Here is a 27,500-nt window from a genome sequence, read left to right as displayed (position 1 = left end):
GCTTTTTTTTTTAAACTTGTATGCTTTCACCAAGTCTAGGAATGCCCAGTTGGAGAGACTCCTCATTTGGAGTTTATTTTCAAGTGTCTGTCTCACTGCAGACATCGGGTCAGTTGTGCTACATCCTAATCCGAGTCTAAACTGCTCTTCTCCTGTCTAACTTTCTGCTACTCTTTGTATTCATCAGTCACACTCTCCAGAACGTTCATGTAGTGTGGCAGCCATTTGATACCTCTGTACTACCCCAGTTGTGAATGTCCCCCTTGTTCTTGTACATTGACACTACTGGGATGCTTATTGTCCAGTGGTCTGGAATATGCCTTTCTCTCCATACAGCTTTGAGTACCGTATGAAGCCATCTCTCTTCTAAAGCACCTAGTGTCTAGATCATATCTGCCATCATCTTGTCGGAGCCTTCTGCTTTCACTGCTTTAAATTTCTTCAGTGCTGTTCTTACTTTTTCAGTGGGCTTCTCTTCTTTCATTGTAGGCCATGTGTGTGGGACAGTACATCTTTTTGTGGGGTTTCTTCATTCAGATATTGCTGGAAGTACACTTTCCATCTGCCTTTGATGTCCTGTGGACTGGTTTGAATGTTGTTGCTGGCATCCCTTATGAAAGGTATTTGATTATCCTCTTTATCTTTCTTTGACTTTCAGCCTGATGGTTGTTGTGCCATCTGACGAGTCGCTTTCCAGAAGATGGTAGAGTACTTCCAATGCCTTGCTGTTGGCTACTCTCTTAGCATCTTTGTTAGGTAACCAGTATTCCTTTTTAGTCTGATCCTTGTTTTCTGTTTCCCACTTCTTCCTACATTCCTTTCTTTTGATAACTTCCTGGACTTCTGCATTCCACCACCAGCTTTCCTTATGTACCTTATTTCCATACCTGACTAGGTCACATATCTGTTCTGTAGTCCTCACACATGCTGTTCACCACCTATTTCTTCCCCTTCCGCAATGCCAGAGCCCTGAGTATTTCCTTGAACTTTTGTGCTTTGTCTCCAGCCAACTTCCAGCTCTTCAGTGAAGTTTCTGTTGACCTTTGATCCTTCTCTGACTACTGCTTGCAGTTAATTGTGGTCACTAGTGTTTTATGTTGAGCCAACTTTATAATCTCTAACTCCTCTCCAGTGCTATTTCCTTACTAAGAGGAAGTCTACTTGGGTTCCATGATCCCCACTCTTGTATGCGATTGTGACTGTATTTCTTGCTGTGCCAAGTGTTGGCCAGCTAAAGCCATTTGCCAGACAGAAGTCTTAGAACAGCCTCTTCTTTACTGCTGCTGTTGCACCCATGTGGATGCAGGCAGTCCTCATATTGTCTTCTCCCTGTCCCAGTGTGAGCATTCAGGCCCCCCATTATCATTGCACTGTTTTCCTTGCTATCATAACCCAGATGTGGTACAAATACTGAGATTATGAATACTGCTATATCTTTCGACAGGAGTCTAATTGCCGTGAGTCTGTCACCGATTCTCATGACATTCCTCACTTTCTTTTGAACACTTTCCCGGCTGTCCACCTGAGTAGTAGTCTTCGGATCCAAAGCCAAGTGGCTTTGCTGCACTGTACATACATCTTCTGATGGACACAAAGGATATTCAGCATCCTCCTTACCATCTTATAATCTACTTTCAAGCCTTGCCCTGTCAGTGAACCTGTTCCGAGTGCAGCAGTCCTTGTTTCATGTTTGGCAGGTTGATTGGTTTTACGTCCAGCTTTCACTTAGCAGTGCTATCCCAGAAAACCCAAGCTGGGTAGCTGGATACCGGGTGTCCAGTAGCTTTTTGATTGAGGGCTGCTGGGCTTTATGGGGGGAGGGGCACTGTCCAGTAGTCAAGCCTAGTCATGCTTCCCAAATGTAATAAACAAGGTTTATTGGTGCCCTAGAGGTTACCTTTAGGGGTATATTTTAATGATTATATGTAAGCTAGAGCATGGTCAGCTAAGCATTTACAGGCTGCCTCTGTCCCTTAGAGACCTAGGTGTCAGACAGTGGTGAATTTCTGATTTCCCTTCCAATGGTCCAGTTTACAGTTAAATATGGTTAGGGAAGAGCTCTGCATCACCTGAATGGGAAGCCTGTTACCGAGAAGGGGGTAGTCTTTGAGACATAGCTGTCCCTCCAACAAGCCTTATTTGTGTCTTAGGCATGTGTGTATATATATTTATCCATATATCCATATATATATATATATATATATATATATATATATATACACACACACACACACACACACACACACACACACACACACACACACACACACACTTCACAGTCACATTACAGTGGAGAAAAAAACTCCCCGCAGAAAAGTAGACCACTGGCTCACGCAAACCAACGCAGCATTGAATCACAACAGTCATCTTTTGAACAAAAGAGTGACAATCAAAAAAAGTCTCAGTAAAGTGGGAGTATGTCCATCGTAACAGGTTATTGTACAGTTAGATGTTGCAGAAGTGTAATGCAGGAGTGTGCAACATTAGAAAGCATTATTGTATTTTGTTCTTTTTGCTTATGCTGTCTGCCAGTCATCAGACCCCACTCAACCAGTTGACCCATTCACTGAAGTCGAGAGTCTGCTAAGAGGGGCCATCATTATAACAGCCATTGGGGGTGTTGTGGGGGTTTTTACTTTTTATGGCTGGATCTCCCCTTGAGTGCATGGTTAAACAGCTGACATTGAATGTGCGACGGGCTGACCATGCTGGTTGTCTCGCACTTCCACAAGCGATGTTGCTAATATGCAGCCCTGCCCCCTTCCGTGAGGCACAGGATGTAGGGTTTCCCCAGTCTGCAGCTGAGACATTGCACTTCTCTGTGTGCTTGCAGAGCACTGCAGCCTTCCTCTCTAGCTTCTGCTTGAGAATCAGAAAGCATGACAGGTTACCAAGGATGCAAAATGGGGGCTTCTTTTTGGAGACTACAGATGTTAGCTGGACATTGTGCTGAAAATCTGCAAGCCTTTAGATGTAGTTAGTGTCAGAGACCACTTTGTAATTGCTGAGAGTGTAACCAACATCTGGTGGGGGTTGCCGGCACAGATTAAGCTAATATTAAGGGCAAGACATTGATGTGGTTGTGCTTTGTGTTAGTCCGAGTACTGGAATTAGAGATGTGGTTTGTGTGCCTGGTACAGAACAATAAGCAATCTTGAATAATGAATAACATCTAAAATCTTGGACTTTCCTTCAGGGGTATGCCATGAACATGTATCATGCTACACTAATGGAGACTATCTTTTGCATATGTGATAAGAGATGTTAAGTTACCTTGTTATAATTATTAAGGAACTTAGTAAGAGTCATTACATTGAAATTGAACTATTAAGTAAACGCAGAAGGGGAGGAACATGATCAGTATTGTCAAGTCCCAACATCATTGAAATTATTATTTTAACAAATGGTGACGTTATAAACTGAACTCTAATCTTGGGTATGGAAATTCTTTCCCAGCAGAAATGTGCTGTAATAACACGTTTCTTTTCATGCTGTGCTTTAACAGTGCTTAAAGACATCACACTGAAACATAGCTAAATGCATTTTCAACATGGCTTTTGAATGCCAGGTGTTGCTGAAATCATTCATTCACTGTACAGCCTTAAGGTGTGCTGAGATGGATCTATCACGGCTTCCTGCTGTGCAGTAAATACTTTATTTCTAACCTGATCAATGATACCATGGCTTGTTTCTTTGTGAACTGTCGTGATATTGTACATTTGACAGTACCCAAAGTGAGGAACATCTTGCAAAGCGTCTATATCAGAAGATCGAATGCAAAAAATAGCGAACGCTCTTCTATCGAACTTAAAAACGCGAAACCTTAAAATGTCGAAGGAACAGATCAGCGAAGTTTTTCCCAGGGAAAAAATTTGCTGATCCAAAAAAAAAAAATACAATGTACAGGCAAAATAAAGTGGGGGGCCCAAAAATCGATGTTCCGTGCCTTCGACATATTCAGGTTTCGTGTTTTAAAGTTTTATATAAGAGCGTTCGCTAATTTGTGTTCACTTTTCTGATAGGAACCCTCTTGCAACATATCAAAATTGGGAATACAGTGCTCAAGATAGCTGAAGATGGGTAAATGAGAATGTTCCACTCAATTGAACGTGCTTCCATTAAAACCACACCAGCTTTGCCAATATAAATGACTGGAAAGTGATCAACTGTTCCAGTCCACCTACTTATTTATCAAATAGAATAGTAGCTTAGCAAACACAGTTCTACATTTTATGGTATTAGCGGTGGTCTTCACTGGTCATTTATCAAAATGTATTGTCATTTTTCTTTCATATCTTTACAGTTGGCAAGGAATGTTGGAAATTCAGGATTTAATGACATTGTTGAAGCAAATCTACCAAATTTATCCTTGAAACCAGCCCCCGACAGTCAAATGTAAGTCTTTGCTGCTCTTGTTACTTGACTAATTGGCTTTAGTCTGTTGTAATGTTTTACATTTATTTTTATCCCCAGTAACGTGCTTTGCAAGTCTTGCCTATTTTTGGTTATTCACTTCATGTATATTTTGTAGCAATTTCTTCTTTTTGGCACAGAGCCATGCCTTTCATTGTTTTCGTTAACATGTACCTTTTTTACCAGTTGTGGTTCCCTTGACTGTTTCATGTGACATTTTGATGGATTACAAAATATCTGTACATCGGTTTTATTCATCTTGCTAACTGAAGGTCAGATTTAACTGACAAGAGGATGTTTACCAAAAAAAGTTAATAACTTAAAACAGCAGTTCCATTCTCTGTTTGTCTTCTATGTAATGACATAAATGAATATTGTATTAGAGTTTCAGTCAGTAACGTATGGCCATAATCAACATTAGTGCTTTCCATATCTGATACAGATGTATGTATTTAAAACTGTATCTATATATTGCATTTGTTCAGTGACTGTATGTAAATTCTTCCATGTGATTCTGAACTTTTCTTTTTGTCTAGCAATTTTTCTTCGTTTTACTTTTTTTGTAGTGATTTGAACTCTTGACATGCCACTCCTGAATTGCCTCTGTATTTTACCTTAGTAGTGAAGATAGTTGTAGTTATTACAGCCTCCAGTGACTAGAAGAGAAAGTGACTATTACAAAATGGTCACAGCATGTCATGTGACTGTGCATTACTCCTGGTCCTATATAGCATTATAAAATAAGCAAATCAGTATCCCATTGGCCATAACGGTACTTCATCACAAGCATGGTTTCTGGTTTTACTTAGGAGGAGGTTATTTAGCTGTGCCCTAAAATTTAGAGTAAGTAAATAAAGCACATTATTATAATCATGTTCCTTTGAGTAGTGCACACAGACAAATTCAGAAATTAGTGCAGCGAGCAAGCATCAGAGGATGCAAAGATACAAAGAGAAGATTTTCAGTCTGTAGAATTACGCCTTGAGTTGTATGTGGCTGCCATCTTACTCTGCAGTAGTGCCAACCCTTCTTTTTCCTGATCCAAGCAACATTGAACCACTCTGCTGACCTATAAAAGTTGCCTCAGGCAGTACATTCGATGGCTATAAAGTGTTCTTTATGAATTAGTATTTTTTTTAGTCTAGCTTGAAAACTATTTCCTCCTGGCTGCAGCACATGTACCCTTTCTTCCCCATTTTCTTGTGCTGCTGCCCTTCGCCTTATCCCCCCAAACAGCGAAGTTGGTCTGTTTGTGTTCAGTGGCATGTCAGATTTCCTAATGCTTCTGTAAGGCATAGGCATCCTTTACAAATGTCATTAATATGTTTTGTGTGTTGTCTACTAGCCTGATTTCCCTTTTTGTTGTACAAAAGAAGATATGCTGTCCTTATAATATCCTTATATCCTCAACATCTCTTGGGCCACTTCTGAACCTGTGCTTTCTATTCACCTATCTGCTTATGCCACTGCCTTTTTGCATTATATAACATAATTTGTCTTAGGAGTATATTACCCCACGTCACTTTTCCCTTCTTTCCTATTTAGGATCATCCCAGCTAAGACTGCATTTTTCCAGAGGTTCCCCACACTTATTGTTTTACACCAAATCCAATCTCATACCTTTTTGTCCACAGTATTGCAGGTCTCTCATGACTCTCCTGTGACTGTTGCGTGCCATTCTTTGTATTGTTAGCACATAAGCTGACTTTCATGTTCAGACTCTGTATAACACCTGCTGTGAAAATGCTAAACCGCTCTGCTGACTCTTCTTCTGCCAGTTCCCTTTTAATAGACATCCTCTAACTATGATGAAGCAGCCATTTACTAGCCATTTTGTCTACACCACCTGCCATTTTGACTCTACCACCATACCATTTAATTTTCCTTCATACCTCCTTTGAAGCACAAGGTGAAGTCTGCAACACCCACATGATTCCTGATGTCTAGGTCAGTGCTGACCCAGTTATAGGACTGAATAAATTTATTCTGATAAAACTGCTGCTATATGAAGCCATACTGTATACCATACTGACCAGAGAATTAGCATTAAGGAATTCACTTGGCCTTCATACAGCAAGATTTACAGGTGTATAATTACCTGCTTCCTTTCAAGGCCTGCATTCATGCAGTGTACCCACCTTAGGCAAGTGAAAAACAGTTTAAAATCTGCAGATACAAGTGCAAAATGTGAAGAGAGGCAGGAAGGTAAAGGGTAATGGAGTCATTTAAACTGCAAAACTGGCAAAAGACAAGGCATGTTTAATAACCAGAAAAAATTTAATAAATTAGAAAAATCTAAGAAATTTATTAGTGACTGTATCACTGAAATAAAATGCACCATGGGAGGTGTATGCTGCACTTTGGATGTGGGGAAGGGATTCACTGGCTTATCAAAAACAAAAAAAAAGTAAGCTTACACACTGAATGTTATGTACTTACAAAAAAGCTAGATCTGTAAGAGTGGGTCTGTCCTCAGCTTGTGGGACTAAGACCACAGGCTTTAAGACTGTTCGACAATCTAAACTTTCCCAGTATGCTAGGCACCTTCTGCCTCTCCCATAATACAGCATGCAACAATCGCCCTTTCCTATTTACAGGTGAGTAGCTTTAAAGAGTAAAGTTAGAAGATGCACAAAGCATTCTTGGTAGGGGGAGGACATGTATGAGATAATTTCCGATGATGAACCCAGTCGTACAGATCTAGCATTATAGTAAATGCATAAGTCTTGCAGCTGGTAAGAGTGAGTCTGAGTCCACCCTTAGCAAATTGTAGGACAGAACTCTAAGCTCTTAATACTGGGAGGCCATGCAGATGTTCTTCATGTTTCACTGTTGCAGTCATCACCTGTGGGTTATCCCTGCTGTGGTAGCCCTCAGCCGGCCCGAATACCAGAGTCAATGTTTTTCTGCGTCGGCTGCTGTCGCTTGATGACTGACGTCAGGTCATCAGTGCTATAAAGCAAGACATCCGATGCCGTTACATCAGTCTTGCTTGCCGTGGAGCCCATAGCAGAAGCAGTTCGCAAGTGTGCTGATCAGTCACTACCATGGTTTAAATTACAGCTGAAAACGTCTAAAGCTAAATACCCCATTGGGGATCCTTTTTTCATGCACCAACCAATGTCCAAAAAAAGTTAGCAATTGTCTCACCTGTGGAAAGCAGATCCCACCCTGAGACTACATTCATACTGTGTCAATTGTTTAGGCCCAGACCATAACATCCCCCGCTGCCAGTTCTGTGCCCTCTCTAACACGAGAACCATTTGACATAGAACTCATATTGTAGACCAGTATTTATCTTCCATCTTCGCATTCTGAAATGGCATCCATCAGCCAACAATCCATAGACCTTCTGAAAAAAACGTAGATATAAATAGAGACAGACCGCACAAGGCTAAGCCTTCCGACGATGCTACCGCTAGGCAGATAGTCAGTTCTACGGAATTCAGTGAAGCGCTTTCGCAGCCCCTGATGCCCAATATGATATCTACGCAGGCCTCTACCGAGACCCTTTCGGAGTCCGCTATGCTGCAGAAATCTCCTTTGTCTTCGTCTTCCATGCCTTTGGTTGTCTCTGCCTCGGTTGGGTCCGTAGTTGCGACGCATGCACTGGCTTCCGAGGATGCCTTTCACACTACCAATTCTAGACAAAAAACAATGTCTTCTCTTCCAACTACTGTTTCTCTCAGACTGATGGATACGCTTAGGCCTAGAAGCCAGCCCACTCCTAGAAAATCTACCTCTAGCCATCTTACTCCTGCTCCACCAACCCAAGTCCAAATGCTTAAGATGGCGGAGGATCTTATCTCCCTTATCAGGGGAAGGCAGGCCACAACTTCTAAAAGGAAAAGACACCCTTCTTCTGACCTAATGACAGAGCAGGATTCTGAGGTATCTGATTATTCAGATTTTGAAGAGGAGCAGCAACCTCTGACTGCCTATGAAGATTCAGATGCAGAGGAATCCATTCCTTCTGCCTCCCCACCAGAAGACCTTTCCTTTGGGGAAACCCTTCATACCGTCAGGGAACATTTCCACTGGGAATCTCTTCCCTCAGTCTAAGAAAAAACTAAGAGAGTTTCTAGACCTGCCCCAGCGCAGACCCCTGGCCATCCCCTCTATCTTAGATGTGTTGGATGATGTTTTCCATGAATCCAGCTTAGCCTCTGACTCGCTCCTACTAAACCTGACATGTATTGCAGAGTACCCGATTGTCACAAGTACCTGTACAGAAATCCTGCTGCAGATCCAGAGGTCATTACACAGGAACCTAAAGGAGCTAAGGCTAATTCTGCAAAGAATCCTATTCCTTCTGATAAGGATTCCAAAGCTCTGGACTGATGGGGTAAAAAAAGTATACACCTCTGCAACCTTATCTATCAGAGCACTCAACTGTCAGTTCCATATGTTAAAATATCAACTACACACTTTGGATCTATTAATGCAAAAGATTTCTACCTTTCCTGACTGAGCCAATTCGAAAGAGTTAGCAGATTTACTGCACTCTACTTGTCAAGTGGCCATACGCTCATTACACTGTGTGGATGTGACGCCCTAGAAGCCTCAAGCAGGCAGCAGTGTCAGGATCTGTCATTAGGAGACGTGCATGGTTGAAGGAACAACCTCTCCCTGATCATGTCAAGTTTAAATTAATTGATGCACCCTTGGATAAGGACCACTTTGGAGTAAAAGCAGAAGAGGTGCTTAAAAAGATAAAAGACAAAGCAAAATCTGTGCAAACAGTAAAAGATTTCTTTCAGGTTCAACCTCCTAGGATCGGCAGGAATTTTCACTCTAAGTAATGGTCCTTTCCTGCACCTAGGTAAGCCCCGCAGGGACAAACCACCAAGGCCCCTATCCCAGAGAACCAAACAGTGGACCACTTCCGCCCCAAAAGCAGGGAGTTGTAAGCCATCCTTCTATGGCAAAAACTCTCAGTGACTCCCTCACCCCCCCCCCTTCCCTCCTTTCTCTCACCAAAAGCTAGGAGGAAGGCTCTCCCTCTGCAAAGAAAATTGTCTTTTTGTAACAAAGGACCAATGGGTCTTAAAGATAATTTTTCAGCGATACAAATTCTCTTTCAATGAACTCCCAATTATTCCAAGAGGGTACCCAGACTTATCTCCAAATCAGTGGACAGAGGTGTTGAAACAAGTTAAAACTCTCATCTCAGGGGGCAGTAGAACCTGTTCCTGCAGATCAAACAGGCAAAAGCTTTTATTCAAGACTATTCCTTGTTCCCAGAAAAGAGGGCACTTGGCTCCCCATCCTGGATCTATCCATTCTGAACACCTCCCTGGTGGTCCCCAAATTCAAAATGCTAACTTTGCAGCAGCTACTGCCTATGCTGGCAAAAGATGCCTGGTTAGTGACCCTAGTCTTAAAAGATGCCTACCTCCACATCCCCATAAGGGAATCCTGCAGGAAATTCCTGCACTTCAGAGCAGGCTCACAACACTTTAAGTTCTCTGCACTACCCTTTGGCTTGTCTACTGCTCCAAGGGTATTCATCAAATGCTTAGCCCCGGCCATAGCATTTTTGCAGACAGAGAAATATACAGATTTACCCTTTGCCTCATTCAGGTAGAGAGCAAAGAAAAGCTGCTGCAGGACCTCCTCTTTGTCAAAACCCTCCTAACTTCCTTAGGGTTCACCATCAACGAGAAGAAATCAAAGCAAGCACCCTCCAGGAGAATCATTTTCTTGGGAGCACTGCTGGACACAGCATCCCAAGGGACTATATTACATATCCGAATGCTTAAAAGTTCAAATCACTAAAGATTGACCTCTAAAGGTTGATCTTTAGCGATTCGAACATTTAAGCATTCAGATATGTAATATAGACCCCCATCCCAAATGGCCTTCCTATCTCCAGAAAAGCAGAGCTTCCTGCCTCTCTACTTTACCCAGCTGGCTTCCAGAAGTCAAGTCATATCGAGGAAGTTCCTGCAAGCCTTGGGGGGTACATGGCATCTTGCATCCTTGTAATTCCTCTGGCCAGGCTTCACATGAGAAAACTTCAGTGGAATCTAAAGAACCTTTGGTGTCGGCACTCTCAGCCCCTCGAGACCTCTATCCTTCTGATGTCCTGTATAAGGGCAGAGTTTCTCTGGTGGGCAGAGGCCTGTGCCAAGACCAAGAGCCTTCCCTTCATCCTCCGCCCTAATGGGCAGACCCATCACCACCAATGCCTCAGACATTGCTTGGGGTGCTCACCTAGCAGGCAGGTGCACCCAAGGTCTTTGGGATGTCCAGCATCTTCCCTTACACATCAACCAGAAGGAAATGATGGCAGCACAAAAGGCTCTGACATCCTTCAAACCCCATCTCAGGCCAGGGGATGTTCATCGTGTTACCCTGCTGCAGTCATCACACTTGGGTTATCCTGTCATCAGGCGGTCCTACAGTCGGCCTGAATTCCAAAGTCTTGGTCCGGCATCGGTTGTTGTTGCTTCTTCCCTGACGCCAGTGCGTCAGGGGTATATATAATGCAACCGCAACACCATTTTCTTCAGTCTTTCTTGCCGTGTGGTGCCCGAAGCAGAAGCAGTTCGCAAGTGCCGGTCGGCCAACTCCTGAGATTTTTGAATTCGAATTTCAGACCGAAGTCTTCTATAAAGCTAAGTACCCCATTGGGGAAACTTTTCTTGCCTCAGACCGATGTCAGAAAAAGTTAACAATTGTATTTCTTGTGGGAAGCAAATACCTCATAAGGATTTTCATTCTTATTGCATACCTTGCCTAGGCCCAGACCACGACGTCACTATTTGTCGTTTTTGTGCTAGGTTTAATAAGCGTACTATTAAAAGACGCTTTGATTTCGCACAACACTACTTCGGTAGAAAATTTAACTACACTAAGCCGTCGGAGCAACCGTCTACCGGCGTGCACAAAAAACGCAAGGATAAGGACAGACAGCCCAGGCCTAAGCCAGATTCTGAGGCCTCGGCTGGTCCGATCTCCGGTCCTCAGTGAGGCTCCGACGCAGCCCCTGACTACCGCAGATCTGGAACCCGAGACCACTTCAGAACTTTTGGCGGAATGTACCAGGCCGACGCAGCCATTTTGTTCAGGCTCTACCGACGACATTGCTGAAAAAGATGTCGGTGCTGCAGAAACGCCTACGGTTTCTGAAGGCGTTTTCAGACAGACGACGCTCACCATTAAAACGTATCCTAAGACGAAGACTCCTATTAGACCTAAAAGGACTGCACTTCAGTCCGCTGTTCAAGGCCCCATGCCTAAGAAACAGATGCTCAAAATGGCGGAAAATTTGATCTCTTTAATCAGGGGTTCCCAGCCCCCTCCTGACAAAAGGCCTAGACAAGAGGAAGATTATGCATCCTCTGAACAAGTGTCCATTTCTTCAGACTCCTCTGAGGACCAAGATTACTCCTTCTCCCCTTATGAATATTCTGATGCTGAGGATTCCATTCCCTCAGCTTCTCCTCCTGAAGACTACTCCTTTGGGGAAACTTTACACACTATGAGGGAACATTGTCACTGGGAAGGTCAGGACTACTCTGACTCGAAGAAAAGGCTCAGAGAGTTTCTTTTGCTCCCCTGGCACAGACCACTTGCCATCCCACCAGTTTTGGACATTGTGGATGATGTTTACTTAGAATCCAGTTTGAACCCAGACTCTCTACCTCCTGCTCTGGCCAAGCCTGACAGATACTATAGAGTGCCTGATTCACACAAATTTCTTTATAAAAGCCCTGTTGCTGACCCAGAGACAATCTCCTAGGGTCCCAAAGGGGCTAAGGCTTCTGTGGCTAAAAATCCTGTATCCTCTGAGAGGGATTCAAGAGCACTAGACAGGTGGGGGGAAAAAGGTTTACACCTCAGCCACTCTAGCTATGAGGGCACTAAATTGCCAATTTCACATGCTAAAGTATCAGCAAAACATGACCACTCTCCATCAACAGTCTGAATTGAAAGAAATGCAGGATTTGTTGCATGCAACTGAACAGGTGGGCAAACATATCTTACAATGTGGGTTTGATTCTTTGGAGGCCTCCTGCAGAGCAGCTGTCACTGGGTCTGTTATACGTAGGCATGCTTGGTTAAAGGAACAAACTCTGCCTGATCATGTTAAAGCAAAGCTTCTAGATGGTCCCTTACAGAAGGATGTTCTTTTTGGAGTTAAAGCAGAAGTAGTATTAAAGGAAATGGAGGATAAGGCAAAATCTATGCAGACAGTCAAAGATTTCCTACAGGTACAGCCCCCTCGCTTCAGCAGAAACTGGCCAACAAAAAATTGGTCCTTTCCAGCTACTGACAGACCACAGAGGGGTAAATTCAGACGTCCAAAAGGCAGAGGACAACCACAAGCCCAACAAACCTCGCCAATGGGGCACTGCAACACAGAAGGGAGGAGAAGACAGGTCCCAATCTACCAGAAGGCAAACTCAATGACTTGCCTCATCTGGCCAAGCAACACTCTCTTGGCAGCCCCATTGGGAGGAAAACTCGCACTTTTTTCAGACAACTGGCACATTGTCACAAAGGACAAATGGGTCCTAGACATAATTTTACGAGGATACAGATTCCATTTTCACACCTTGCCAATGAAAAGAGGAATGCCAAACCTGCCACAAAATCAATGGGCAGAGGCACAAAAACAAATTACAGCCCTCATGGACATGAGAGCCATTCAACTGGTACCTACTCAAGAGCAAGGTCAAGGATTTTACTCGAGACTCTTTCTAGTGCCCAGAAAGGACAATGCCTGGAGACCAATTCTGGACCTTTCAATTCTAAACACCTTCTTACAACTACCCAAATTCAAGATGCTAACACTACAGCAGCTTCTTCCCATGTTGGGCAAGGAAGCATGGCTAGTAACGTTGGACCTCAAGGAGGTATACCTGCATGTCCCTATCAGACAAAGTTGCAGAAGATACCCCTGTTTCATTGCAGGTTCAACCCATTACCAATTCTCTGCACTGCCCTTTGGCTTATCTACTGTACCCAGAGTCTTCACAAAATGCCTGGCACCAGTAATTGCATACTGCAGACAAAGAGGAATTCAAATATACCCATACCTGGACGACTGCCTCATCCAAGCAGAAAGCAAGGACATTCTCTTACATCATCTGGCTTTTGTAAAACATCTACTAAATTGCCTGGGGTACACAGTAAATGAAAAGAAGTCAAAACTAGTACTCTCACAAAATATGACATTCCTGGGTGCCAGCTTGAATACAACGGCCTAGAAGGCTTATCTGACACCAGACAAACAACTACAACTGACTCAATATTTCAAAACAATGGCAACAAAGACCCAATTAACTGCAAGAAAAATTCTGCAGGCCTTGGGCTTCATCCCATCTTGCGTACTACTAATACCATTTGCAAAGCTGCATATGAGGAAATTACAGTGGTACCAAAAAAGCATATGGTCTCAACACAGCCACAGCTTGGACACAATGATATCTCTCATTCTCTGCCTACAACAGGAGTTTCTATGGTGGTCACAGGCATGTCACCTCAACAAGGGTCAGCCTTTCACCTTGCCCCCAGCCAGGCAAACTATGACAACAGATGCATCAGACTACGCCTGGGGGGCACACATGGCAGGACAGTGCGTTCAAGGCGTATGGACTGCAGATCAAAGGAATCTGCACATCAATCAAAAAGAGATGCTAGCTGTACAGAAAGCTCTGACAGCCTTCAAGAATCTATTACATCCAGGACAACTTACAATAAAGACAGACAACACCACAGTAATGTGGTACATAAACAAACAAGGGGGTACTCACTCCTACCCTCTATGCAGGCAAGCAATGACCTTATGGAACACAGCTCTGGCTTACCAAGTTCAGTTACAAGCTCAATTCCTGCCAGGAAAGAAGAACACATTGGCGGACGACCTCAGCAGAAACATCATGGATCCCCACGAGTGGAAACTAGCTCCACAAGTATTTACAATGATAACTCAAAAATGGGGCCTTCCAGACATAGACCTGTTTGCCAGTCCTCAAAACTATCAACTAACAAAATTCTGTACAAGGACACTTCACCATCAAGCTTGGAAAGTGGACGCACTCTTTCATTTGCAAAAACCTGACAGTATATGCCTTCCCTCTCCTCACAAAGGTGCTTCTGAAAGTCAAAAAGGAGAGGCCACGACTGATTCTCACAGCCCCAGACTGGCCATGCCAGCACTGGTACCCACTATTGAGGAATATGGCCCAGGGCCCACCATGGATCTTACCACAGATTACCCATTTGCTCACTCAGAAAAACAATCAGATTCTTGACAGCCAGCTCAAAACCTTAAATCTGGCTACATGGCAGATCACCTAAGCATCCAGCCAGCTCCTCTTTCCCAAGCAGTTATGGATGTTATTCTGGAAGCTAGGAGGCCAAGCACCAGAAAGGCTTAGTTGGACAAATGGAAAAGGTTTTGTGCCTGGAACCAAACTAAAGGCCAAGACACATTTCAGCCTCACATGCCTCACATCCTTCAGTATTTAACTGAGATGTTGCACAAAGGACTTTCTTTCTCCTCCATTAAAATCCATGCTTCAGCTATTTCAGCCCACTGCAACATGGATCCACCCTTATTTTCGCATCCACTTCTAAGCCAGTTCCTCAGAGGGGCAAAAAACATTAGGCCCCTCCGGAGAGCACCTACACCAACATGAGACCTCAATTTTGTTCTGAAAAAACTAACGCTACCTCCCTTTGAACCAGCTTTTTCTGCAGATCTTCAGTTCCCATCATGGAAGACTGCCCTGCTGCTAGCAATAACTTCAGCTAGAAGAGTCTCGGAGCTGCAGGCACTAATGGCAGTGGAACCTTTCCTCATTTTTCATCAAGACAGAGTTTCTGTATGAACTAATCCTTCCTTTATGCCTAAGGTGGTTTCCAGTGTGGCTTTAAATCAAACTATCCACTTACCCACCTTCTTCCCAAATCCACAGAACAAAGGTGAGAGACTCCGGCATTCCTTGGACATTCACAGGCAACTTCGTTACTAATTGGACAAAACTAAGGCTTTCAGAAAATCTGACCAGCTCTTTGTATCCTATGCTACAGCTTCACAGGGGAAGGCTATATCAAAACAAACAATTTCCAAATGGATAGGACATTGCATATGTTTCTGCTATACCCATCATGAAAAACCTGTTCCTGTTAACATTAGGCCCCACTCTACCAGGGCAACAGCTACATCTACAGCCTTTCTTAGGGGGGTTCCAACCAAGGAGATTTTGGAAGCTGCAACTTGGAGTTCAGTACACACCTTTACCAAACACTATCACTTACCACTTTACTCTAAGACTAGGGTGGGCTTCGCCACTGCAGTTCTGCAGGGCCTTCTAGCCTCCTCTAACCCTCTGATTCCTCCACCCATCCTTAGCTTTGGGATTCAACCCAAGTGTGATGACTGCAGCAAGGTAACACGATGAACATAGTACAGTTTTGTATCTACCATAGATGTAGATGTTCGAGTGTACACCCTGCTGCAGTCCAGGTTACTCTCCCTCCATCCCCTCTGATCTAATTGGCTAAATCTCTACAATGCAGTCCTGATGTATTTGCTTATAGCTGGAGGGATTTTGTGTTTGTGCAAAATTTGCTCATTTTGGTACTAATTACTGACCGCCTTTTTGGGGGCACCTGACATGTGGGGCAAGAAAAACTGAAGAAAATGGCGTCGGTTGCATTATATATACCCCTGGCGCACTGACGTCAGGGAAAAAGTGACAGCAACCGACGCCGGACCAAGACTTTGGGATTCCGGCTGACTGTGGGACCGCCTGACGACAGGATAACCCAAGTGTGATGACTGCAGCAGGCTGTACACTCGAACATCTACATTTATGGTAGGTACAAAACTGTACTTTCTCCTTATCAAAACAGACAACACCACGGTAATGTGGTACATCAACAAACAGGGAGGGACCCAATCTTAACCTCTGTACAGGCTAGCCGTGAACCTCTGGCTGACAGCCTCCTCCATGGGATTATCTAATAGCCCTATAACTACCAGGGATCAACAACACCCTGGCAGATCACTTAAGCAGAAATGTACTGGACCCTAACTATTAGCTCCACAGAAAAATCTTTTTGGAAGAGAGAATTATGCACTCACTAGACGTGCATAGGCAGCTCAGATACTACCTGGATCATACTAAACCCTTCAAGCAAACAGACCAACTTCTTGTCAGCTTTGTCCAGGGGCAGAGGGGAAGCCCATTTCCAAGCAAACCATTTTCAACTGGATATCACACTGTATCCATTTCTGCTACAGATTACATGGGAAACCACCCCCCTAAGTCTATTCGTACCCATTCCACTAGGGCAGCCTCCAGTTCCACAGCATTCCTCAGAGGAATTCCCACCAGAGACATCTTGGAAGCTGCCACCTGGATCTCTGTCCATACCTTTACAAAACATTACCACCTACCTCTTTTCTCTAAGGCTAGGGCAGGGTTTGCCACTGCAGCTCTGCAGGGCATGCTTACCCATGCCTGGGGCTCTAACTAATCCTGTCACCCCTCTTCTCAGCTTTGGGAATCCTCCCACAGGTGATGATTCCAGCAGTGAAACATGAAGAACATAGTACAGCTGTGTACACTTACCATAAATGTAGATGTTCGAGTGTATTCACTGTTGCAGTCCTGGTTTTCCTCCCTCCTTCCCCCTTATATCCTCTTTCCTTAGGGAGACATAAGCTTCTTATGGTGGCTTTTAGCCACCAGGACCACGTTACCATATTTCATTGGGCTTCTGACTGGTTAGGGCAAGAAAAACTGATGTGATGTAATGGCGTTGGCTGCCTTGCTTGAAAGCACTGATGACCTGATGTCAGTCATCAAGCGACAGCAGCCGACGCAGAAAAACATTGACTTTGATATTCGGACTGGCTGAGGGCTACCGCAGCAGGGATAAACCCACAGGTGATGACTGCAACAGTGAATACACTCGAACATCTACATTTATGGTAAGTGTACACAACTGTACTTTCCAACATCAGGATTTTAGAGCTGGAAATGACATCCAAGTTTTGCAATGTTTTGCAAAGATATTCAAGGAAGACCGTGTAGGTCTGTACAAGTGTAATCAAGCGGTACATTTCTGGAAGAAAAGGCTACAGAGATAGTTAAAACTTAATTAGTTGCAAAGGCTTGTCATGCTTAGGAAAACATTTTATACATGCATTCATCTGATAAAGGCCAATTTAGAAACTTCATTAACTAGAGACTTGGAGGAGCATAAAGTTGGGCATGCTCTCATGTATGGACTGGGTTTTATAGATTCATAGATTAGTAGTAGGCTAACTGCTCTTGTGAGCCATTATAAGCCTAGACAATTACCCCACGTGAGACTCAAACCTTGTACCTTGTGTACAACCATTATGGCAACAACCCATTTCATAGGGTAGGTACTAGGCTAGCTGACTTTTTTGGTTATTTGAATCCTAGCCAACTTCTCAAAGGTGAGAATCAAACTCTGTACCTGGTGTTTGTGAGGTAAACACCTTAACCATTATACCAACCCTCCCCTATTTTAATTGGAGAACACCCATGCAGTACAACAAGTACTCCATGTGACTAGAATATCCCAGAAAGAATACAAGCAAATGTATGTGCTGATTTAAATTTGACTAAGTTACACATTTAGGCATAAAAGTAAGGTGCTTCAGCAAAGTATTAGTTTTTAAGGATGTGCAAACTTATGCAACCAGCTTATTGTACGTTTTTTATTTTTTATATTTTTTCCCCTAACAGATTTGTTTGTTTTTCAATTGGATTGTACAGGTTATCAGTTTCATTAAAGGTGGGAAAAGTTTTGAAATTAGTTATTGTGGTCTCATTTTTTTTTTATATCACTAAAACCTGGCATTTTAACAGGGGTGCAGACAATCATGAATATGCATTTTGTGAACATGCTGGGTTTAGGGATGAAATGAAATGGAAGAGTCTGGACTTGAAAAATGACTGGCACCAACTCTGAAGCACCGAAACCTCCTGAATTCATTTGTGATCTTTACATGGGGGTAGGCATCCTGCAGGTTTAAGCGGTGAATCCACTCTGCTCCTGACAGGGAAGAAATTACAGCAGTGAGACCTTTCAAAAGGCTTCTTTGAGTTGAATGTATTTAAGCCAGCCAAATCCAGAATTAGTGTATAGTATTTTGCTGTTTTTTTGTACTAAAAATGTCTAGATATCCAACTGTTCAAACCCTTTCTTGTCTTTTGGAACCTCTTGGATGACTGTCTTCTTTAAGGTGCTTTAGGCCACCCAACTTTTTTTCTGCTTTCTTTTGAGGTGGTGGAACTTCTAGTGGGGAGGGGATGAGGAAACTGGTGTGAAAAAAAAAGATAATTTTGTAACTCCTGGACATCAAATTCTTTGTCCACCTGCCGTTGATTGTGGTCTTCATGCAGGTAAGTAAAGGAACAAGTAACCCCCAACTGCTTCCAGGGGATAGCAGCCAACCAGGGACTTAGGGTGCTGCTAACCATCTGTAAGTTGATCTCAGCTTCCCAGTGACTGAACAGAACCCCCTGCCTCAAGCATCATGACCTGTCTGGAAAAAAACTTAGTGGTTATAGTTCAGATTATTTTTGATACTGTTGCCCATACCTAAACCACATTTAACAAGGACAGCATTGTTTTTTTGAAAGACATATATTTAAGGAGACTACACTTAACTCCAACAGCCATATTAGTTTTACCCTCTTTTTCCTTGTTCTCCATGTTTCCCTTTATTTCTGGCTTGGATTGTACTGTTACACTGACTGGGACATTCATAATGGTCACTGGTGTCCTTAGCAGAGGAATACCATTGAAGCCACAAAGGCCATTTATCAGCTATGATCCTGCAGCCCTGCTGGAACTTCTGGTGACAACCGGCATCCTAATGCTTGCCATCATATGTACTCTTGTCAGTTTGGACAACAGCTTACCTTTAATAGGTCAATCTAGTATATTTTGGTGCATTTCATTAGACATATTTCTTTGTTGCTTGACTGATGCATTCTGGTACTGAATTCTTGTTTGATGCTGTAGCCTTTATTTCTAGAATCAGACCTTATTTGTGAGCAAGTGCTTTTTGTTAAATTGCTAGACTGCTGCCAAATGTTGTATGATTACTATTATGCACTTACACTGAAGTGTTACTACATTGGGCGTTGGTTGTCTTTGGCTGTACTGTTAGTCTGCATTAATCCTAATCCAATTGACATAACTCAGCAAGCTTGTCTACTCACCTGTATGTCACCACAGGATCCCAGTCTGCACCAAGCAAGTTATCCAATTTATCCAATTTATAGCACTTGGTGCACTGAAAAGCAGCCCTCCTGCCCTGCTGACGTCATTGCTAAAGCCACTCCCCTCACTTCTGATTTCTGCATGCATTAAAATACTTGATGTCTGGTCCTGTTCACTCTAAAAGTGGTAAGAATAAAGCATTGTGATGGAATTCTCCTATTCATGAATTTTATAACTAAAGAAAGACAATAATCAGCCAATAAAACAGGTCACTATCTCCCCACTGTAAAAAGTATTGAAGGAGGTTAGCAGAAATCTTAAAATCTATTAGAAAATATAAAGTTGCTTATGAACCAAGACAAGCCTCCAAAACAAAGGGCAACTATAAATTCTTCAGCTGTTTCTGCAAACAAAGACGTACCATCCAACAATGCTCTGAACTTGTTTACTTTACTGCCCGTGTGGATTCCAAGGAAAGAGTCAATATCCTAACTGATAGATTTAGTGCTCCCTTTGTCATCCACCCGTGTACTTCTTCCCCATGATCTCCCTACCCTGTCTCCCATGAAATCACTGCGGATTATGTCCTGACAGAGTCATCCAAAGCTGAACACACCATATCCATAGGGCCTAATATCATACTGTGCTTCCTGCTTATTTGTGCTAGGTACAGCCTGTTCAAGCCTGTCCTTAAGCTTTGTAACCTCATCCTCTTCAAAGATTATGTACGTGATAGTCTGAGAATAGCCGCTGTGATACTATAGTATAAGAGCATACTTAAGACTGATTCAGGCATTTGCAGACCCATTAGTTTCACCAGTGGCTATGGAACACACCATTTATGAAGTCATAAATCTGGACATAGGAAATCTATTATCCCTGGATCCAAACCAATATGGCTTTGTCATAGTCAGATCTTGTCTCCTCAACTTTGTAAATTTCTTTAAAAAAGTCACAGAAGCTCTGGACAGTGGAGTTTCTGGGAATGCTGTCTACACTAAACTGGCTAAAGCCTTTGATATTGCTCCACACGACTATTATTGAAATGTTTTCATACCTTAATGTAAATCATTGCATTGTCCATTGACTAGCTAGCTGATAGCACCTATGTAGTGATATATAGTATATAACAAGTGGGAATAACATCTTCTTATAGTGGCATTTTTCATATTTATTTTTAAATGTGATTGGTCTCTCAGGCATGCAAAAAAATGAAGGGCGTGGTGAACTATTTTAAAAAATGCAAAGTGCAAATAGGTATGCCACTAGAGACACATTTGGAAAGAACTGAGCATGTGAATTTGATAAAGAATGGTTATTCAACAGAATATGGGGCAAAGAAAAAGTGGGAGTACTTAGGTTAATTTCAAGAAGAGCTGCAATAGTGATAGAAAAGGGAAAATATAATAATGCCACATTTGTAGTACTGAGGACCTACCGGCAAGAGAGGAGGATTGCATTGGCATGTATTTTTATTCCACCTAAAGCTGTTTACAGTACAGCTTTAAAAAATTCTGGATGAAATAAGCTTTCAGCAGGAAGTATTGCATGTAAGTGGGGACTAAAATTTGATTTGCAACAATGAGGATGTATCTGGGGGTTCTAGAATGGAAAACATAACAAAAGAGTGTAAATTTGTGAAGAACTTCATGAAAATATTTGGTATGGAAGTACTAGGACGTCAGAGAGAATTTGCGTATTATTCCCCAGGGTACAAAGACTGGGCTAGGCTAGACAGAAGTTATATTTTGCAGGAACATGTACATTTAATTGAATGTATCCAATAACTGTTTCAGATCATGTGCCAATAACTAAAATAAAATGCAGGTTAATGAAATAAAATGAGATAATGGCACCTCCCCAAACATCTATTGAAACGAGAGGAATTTAAGGAATGGGTAGTGGAATGGGAGTCTAGAGAAGATAGACATTTCTTCTGAAAATATTGCTTGTGAGTTGAGTAAAATTAAAATGGGGTGTAAAAATAGGGTAGAAATAAAAGCAAGAGAAACATGATTAAAAAGTAACAAGAATTACTTAGAGGGACTGACAAATGTAAATGTATTGTAGAAGAGGAGGAATGTCTCGCAGAACAAGAAGAGGTACAATCGCAGAATGCTAAAGAGAGAAAAGGTACTACCTTGATAATATGCATGAGTTTAGAAGGATTTCTGTTAAGCAGCTTTTTTTTTTGGATGATAACTCCAGAGCACAAAAACGTTTAGCACAACAGCTCAGGCAACAGAAAGGAGAAAGGGCTGTTGCCAAACTTAGCGAACCTATAACAAGGAAAATAACCAGAGATCCCATACAGGTATTAGAAATATTTTGGAAATTTTATGAAAATCTGTATAAATCGAGAAATGTGGAAACGAAGGAAAAGTGCAAATGGAAATATTTATGGAAGAATTAAATATGCCAAGTTTAGCGGTAGATGAGATTTACTAATAGTTCAGATAGGAGGAAGTAAAATAGTGATGTATAACCAATCTACAGGAAAGTCCCCAGGAATGGATGTTATTCCTGTGGAAGTTTGGAAGCTAGGAGGGAACAAAAAAGATCTGGAAGGTTTTAACAGTATTTTAAAAGAGTAGTGCCAACATCCTGGAAGAAAGCCATGGCAGATGTAATAGCTAATGATGGTAAAGACCCCATCATATCCAACTTCATGTAGGCCCATTTCAATTCTAAACCAGTATTATAAGCTGTTTGACGATAATGGCTAAAAGAATGGCAAAAATGATGGCAAAATTGATGTGAATCAATGTGATTTTATGGACAGGAAGCAAACATTTGATAGCATTAATAGAACAGTGGTGATCCAGAGGGAAGCAAAATGTAAGATATATATATATATATATATATATATATATATATATATATATATATATATAAATGGGTTCCTATTAAATGATCGAAGATGCATTCTTTCGAATGTGTCTTGATCGAACTTGAAAGCACAAAAAGGCAAAATAGCGAAACAACATATAAGCAAATTCTTTCCCAGGGAAAGAATTTGCTTGGCCATTTCCATTACTTTGCTGTTTTTGTCACTGTAGTATGATCTCTGAGTTGGTATATTTAAGTACGGGGGGTGTGGTGTGTGGGGGCCAAAGACCAAGGCCCCCACTTTATGTAATGTTTAAAAAATTTTTTTGTGGAACAGCAATTTTTTCCTTTGGAAAAAAAATTGCTGTTGTAAGCATCTGAGATTGGGTTCGATAAATCATTGTTCGCTTTTTTAAGCAATGATTTAACATAGACCCTTATATATATATATATATATATATATATATGTGTGTGTGTGTGTGTGTATCTTTTCAGGGGTTGCCACAGCGGATCATCCATTTCCGTTTCTTCCTGTCCTCTGCATATTGCTCTGTCACACCAACCACCTGCATGTCCTCTCTCACCATGTCCATAAACCTTATCTTAGGCCTTCCTCTTTTCCTCTTACCTGGCAGCTCCATCCTTAGCATCCTTTTCTCAATATACCCATCATCCCTCCTCAGCACATATCCAAACCAATGCAATCTTGCCTCTCTGACTTTGTCTCCAAACCGTCCAACCTGAACTGACCCTCTAATATACTTACTCCTAATCCTAGTCACACCCAGTGCAAATCTTATCATCATTAACTCTGCCACATCCAGCTCTAACTCCTGCCTTTTTGTCAGTGCCACCGTCTCCAACCCACACAACATAGCTGGTCTCACTACCCTCTTGTAGAACTTCTCTTTCACTCTTACTGGTACTCGTCTGTCACAAATCACTCCTGACACTCTTCTCCACCCATTCCACCCTGCCTGGACTCTCTTCACCTCTCTTACACACTCACCGTTACTCTGAACTGTTGATCCCACTTACTTAAACTCCTCCACCTTCGCCAACTCAACTCCCTGCATCCTCACCATTCCTCTATCCTCCCTCTCATTCACACACACATATTCTGTCTTGGTCCTGCTGACCTTCATTCCTGTCCTCTCTAGAGCACATCTCCACCTCTCCAGGGTCTCCTCCACCTGGTCCCTACTCTCACTACAGATCACAATGTCATCTGCAAACATCATAGTCCATGGGGCCTCCTGTCTGATCTGGTCTGTCAACCTGTCCATCACCATTGCAAATAAGAAGGGGCTCAGAGCTGATCCTTGATGCAACCCCACCTCCACCTTAAACAGATCTGTCACTCCCACTGCAGACAACACACTGTCACACTACCCTCAGACATATTCTGTACCACTCTTATATACTTCTCTGCCACTCTTGACTTCCTCATAAATACCACAACTCCTCTCTAGGTACCCTATCATATCCTTTCTCCAAGTCCACAAAGACACAATGCAACTCCTTCTGACCTTCCCTATATTTCTCCATAAGCAGTCTCAGAGCAAGATCTCATCTGTCTGTGTGTGTGTGTGTGTGTGTGTGTGTGTGTGTGTGTGTGTATATATACATATATATATATATATATATATATGTGTGTGTGTGTGTGTATATACATATATATATATATGTGTGTGTGTGTGTGTGTGTGTGTATGTGTATATATATACATATATATATATATATATATATGTAAACCAACAAGTAGAAATCACCACCGCTAGTAAAAGCTCAGACCTGTACTGAAATGAATAGATTCCAAGCATGTAATGGTAAAAGTTTGTCAGGTTCAAGCGAGGCAGAAAAGTTCACCAAAAAAGTCACTTGTATAAGGTTGCCGTCTATTCAGACCCAAAAAAGCCGTCTATTCAGACCCAAGAAAATTCTGGATACAAAAGTCTATTCAGACCCCGTGAATAAAATAAAATAAGCATATATTCAATAATCTTCTTATAGAACTTATTATTTAACAAATACTTTATTGGAACGAACCAAGGTGAGCGCTTTCGCTGTAAAGCTTTTTCAAACCATAAACTCAATATACACATGAAAACCAATATATATGCACCCACATCTAAATTGAATCAAAGATTAATTGGTTCAATTAAGCATCGCAATGCATTCAAGCTTTTAAAAAACAAAGGGTTAAAATACACAAAAAGTGCTCAACAATAATTTGTTATAAAAATGACATATGTACTAGAAATGCTTCTCAATAATCAGTTATAAAAATTACTTATATAACTGTATGAAATTAATTAAATACATAGAAATATATACTGGGAAAAAAATATGAAGAGATGTATACTTAAAAAATATAGAAATATAAAAGTAAGTAATATAAATGTATATGACTCTTGCTTGCATATAAATGATAAATACAGAATTTCTTGTATGTATTAAAATCATGAAAACATACTAAGTATGCATTTATGAAGTTTATATATATAAATAAATAATAAATAAAATCTTTCCTTGTTACATGTATATAAAACATTTCATATATATACAAAAGTAAATACATACTAAAACGCACGTATACTTTAAAAGCATTAAAACTTTTATATATATATATATATATATATATATATATGTATGTATATATATATATATATGTATTATGTCATAATGCAAAAAAGATTTTCAATGGACTTTTAATGACCTAATATAAAAAATAATAAATGCAAGAATAATTTATAATATCTATTTGTTTAATAATAAATATTTAATGATCAATAATTAGTATTTAATATTTAAAATTCCTTCCTTTCAAAGCAGGCTTCAATGGTATCTTTTCATTCAAGCCTGGTGGAATATGTGCTTGCATCTTAATGATCCAGTCTGTTTCAATTTGTTCTGTTTTATTCCTGACATCCCCTCCTCTAATATTGGGTACATTTATTTGTATGGCCATAAACTTAAACTGATGTAATGGGCCTTCTTGTAGTACATGTTTAGAAAGTGCATTAACTCCTGATTTTATTCTGATTTGATACATGTGTTCCCTTATTCTGTTTTTTAACTTTCTATCGGTTTTTCCGATATAAAATGCAGTGCATACTGTGCACATTGTTATATAGACTATGTGTTCTGTATCACAATTTGCCCTAATTTTAAAGATGTGAATTTTAGAAGTATTAGGGTGCACAAACATATTTGTACTAGATATATAAGGGCAGAAATTGCACTTGTTACAAGGTTCAGTTCCACATGTACTATGGTTTATATCATTGTTTATATTATTTGGGAAGCATAACAGTCTATGTAAATTTTTCTTATTTTTATATAAAAAATGCGGTTGCTCACCAACTAATTTTCTAATCTCGGGGTTTACTGTTAATATTTCCCAGTGTCTATGTATGACATCCTGAATTAATTTTATATCTTGGGTATAAAATAAAGTTATTTTTTGTTCCTTCTTATTACTCATTTCTTCTATTCTTTCCTCCTTATATACATTTTTTCCTTGTGCAGAGAAAATTGGGCATGCCTTATTGTCCCTGGTATGTTTTATATCAATAAACCCTTTATTTATTTCCATCGATTTATATTTCCGATTCATTAATCTTGTATTTAAATCATTCAATTCTGTTTCAAAGTTACTTTGTAAAGGGTTTAATCTGGACACTCTAATGGCTTGTCCTTTAATAATATTAGAAAATATATGGTGTGGATGCATGCTATCCCTATGTAGTAGGGTATTCTTATAGCATGATTTTCTATGTACACCTGTGTTCAATTTTCCGTTATCCAGTCGATGAATTGATGCATCTAAGAAAGCTATGTCATCCCTAGAGTTAGTAGTTGTAAATTTTAAATATGTAGTTAACGAATTTATTTCAATGAAAAACTTTTGCAGCTCATTCATATTACCATTCCACAAGAAAAATAAATCATCCACAAAGCGTCTGTAAAAACAGACAAATTTCTGGTATGAGTCTAAGTGGAGCAATTTCTCTTCCTCCCATGTTGCCATTACCAGGTTGGCGTAGCTATTGGCACAGGAGGTGCCCATAGCCACGCCATCCTTCTGTAGGTATAATTGTTTATCAAATAGAAAAATATTGGTTTCTAAGACTAATTCCAACAGTAGACAGATATAGTCTATGTGTTGTTCTGACATATCTGAGTGTCTATTTAGATATGACTTAATGTTCAATATTCTTATGTCATTCGGAATATTGGTGAATAACGACTTGACATCCATGGTAACCATTATAAATGTAGAGTTATCAGAAAGCAATTCTGTTCCTTCATACAGTTCTATAAGGAATTGTTTCGAGTCCCTTAAAATAAATTTATTTGACTCAACTAGTGGTCTTAGAGTTTTTTCTATTAATATAGAAAGGGGTTCAGTGACCCATCCACGGCCAGAGACAATGGGTCTCATAGGTGGATTATACATGTCTTTGTGTACCTTTGGTAGTCCCTGGATTATAGGTGTTACTAGATTCTCTACAAAAAGAAAATTGTAAATTCCTAAGTCAATTATATCATGTTGATGTAACTCATCTAAAGTATTATATACATTAAGTACAGATTGTTGAGCCCTTAAAAATGAAATGGGTTCATAAAAGTTTGCATCTTTCAACATTTCATTCATTTTTTGTTCATATGATATCCTGTCTAGAATTACTATTGGGCCTCCTTTATCTGCTGGCCTGATGGATATATTTCTATCATCTCTAAGGTTCCTCAAGGCCTTGGTTTGTTTAATTGTTAAATTGTTTTTCATAAATTTAGGTTCTTTCTCTACAATCTTACTAAAAGCATCTAGCAAGGGATGGAGGTTTGGAATATATGTACTTGGCTTCTTTAAAGGCTTCTCAGAGATGGTAGGTTCATTTTCCACAAACTGCATTTTTAATTGTACATTTCTTATGAACATCTCAATATCTAGAACTGCATCTGTTACATTACTATGCTTAGAAGGAATGCAGTTTAAACCTTTATTTAGTACCTCTAATTCAACT

General features: G+C 40.9%; 1 protein-coding gene across 1 annotated transcript in view; it reads left to right on the top strand.

Moving 5' to 3' along the window:
• Window positions 1-27,500, top strand: part of LOC122816264 (arf-GAP with SH3 domain, ANK repeat and PH domain-containing protein 2-like) — a 1,594,524-nt gene that overhangs the window by 1,286,320 nt on the left and 280,704 nt on the right. Inside the window, exon 16 of the mRNA XM_044089001.1 lies at window positions 4,304-4,395. Coding sequence (XP_043944936.1) covers window positions 4,304-4,395 — 92 coding nt within the window. The remainder of the gene's footprint in view (window positions 1-4,303; window positions 4,396-27,500) is intronic.

Source organism: Protopterus annectens, chromosome 12.part0, assembly GCF_019279795.1.
Source record: "Protopterus annectens isolate FY-2018-M chromosome 12.part0, PAN1.0, whole genome shotgun sequence".
NCBI lineage: Eukaryota > Metazoa > Chordata > Ceratodontiformes > Protopteridae > Protopterus > Protopterus annectens.
Note: the sequence above shows the minus strand (reverse complement) of the source record. Positions and strands in the feature narration are given on the sequence as shown.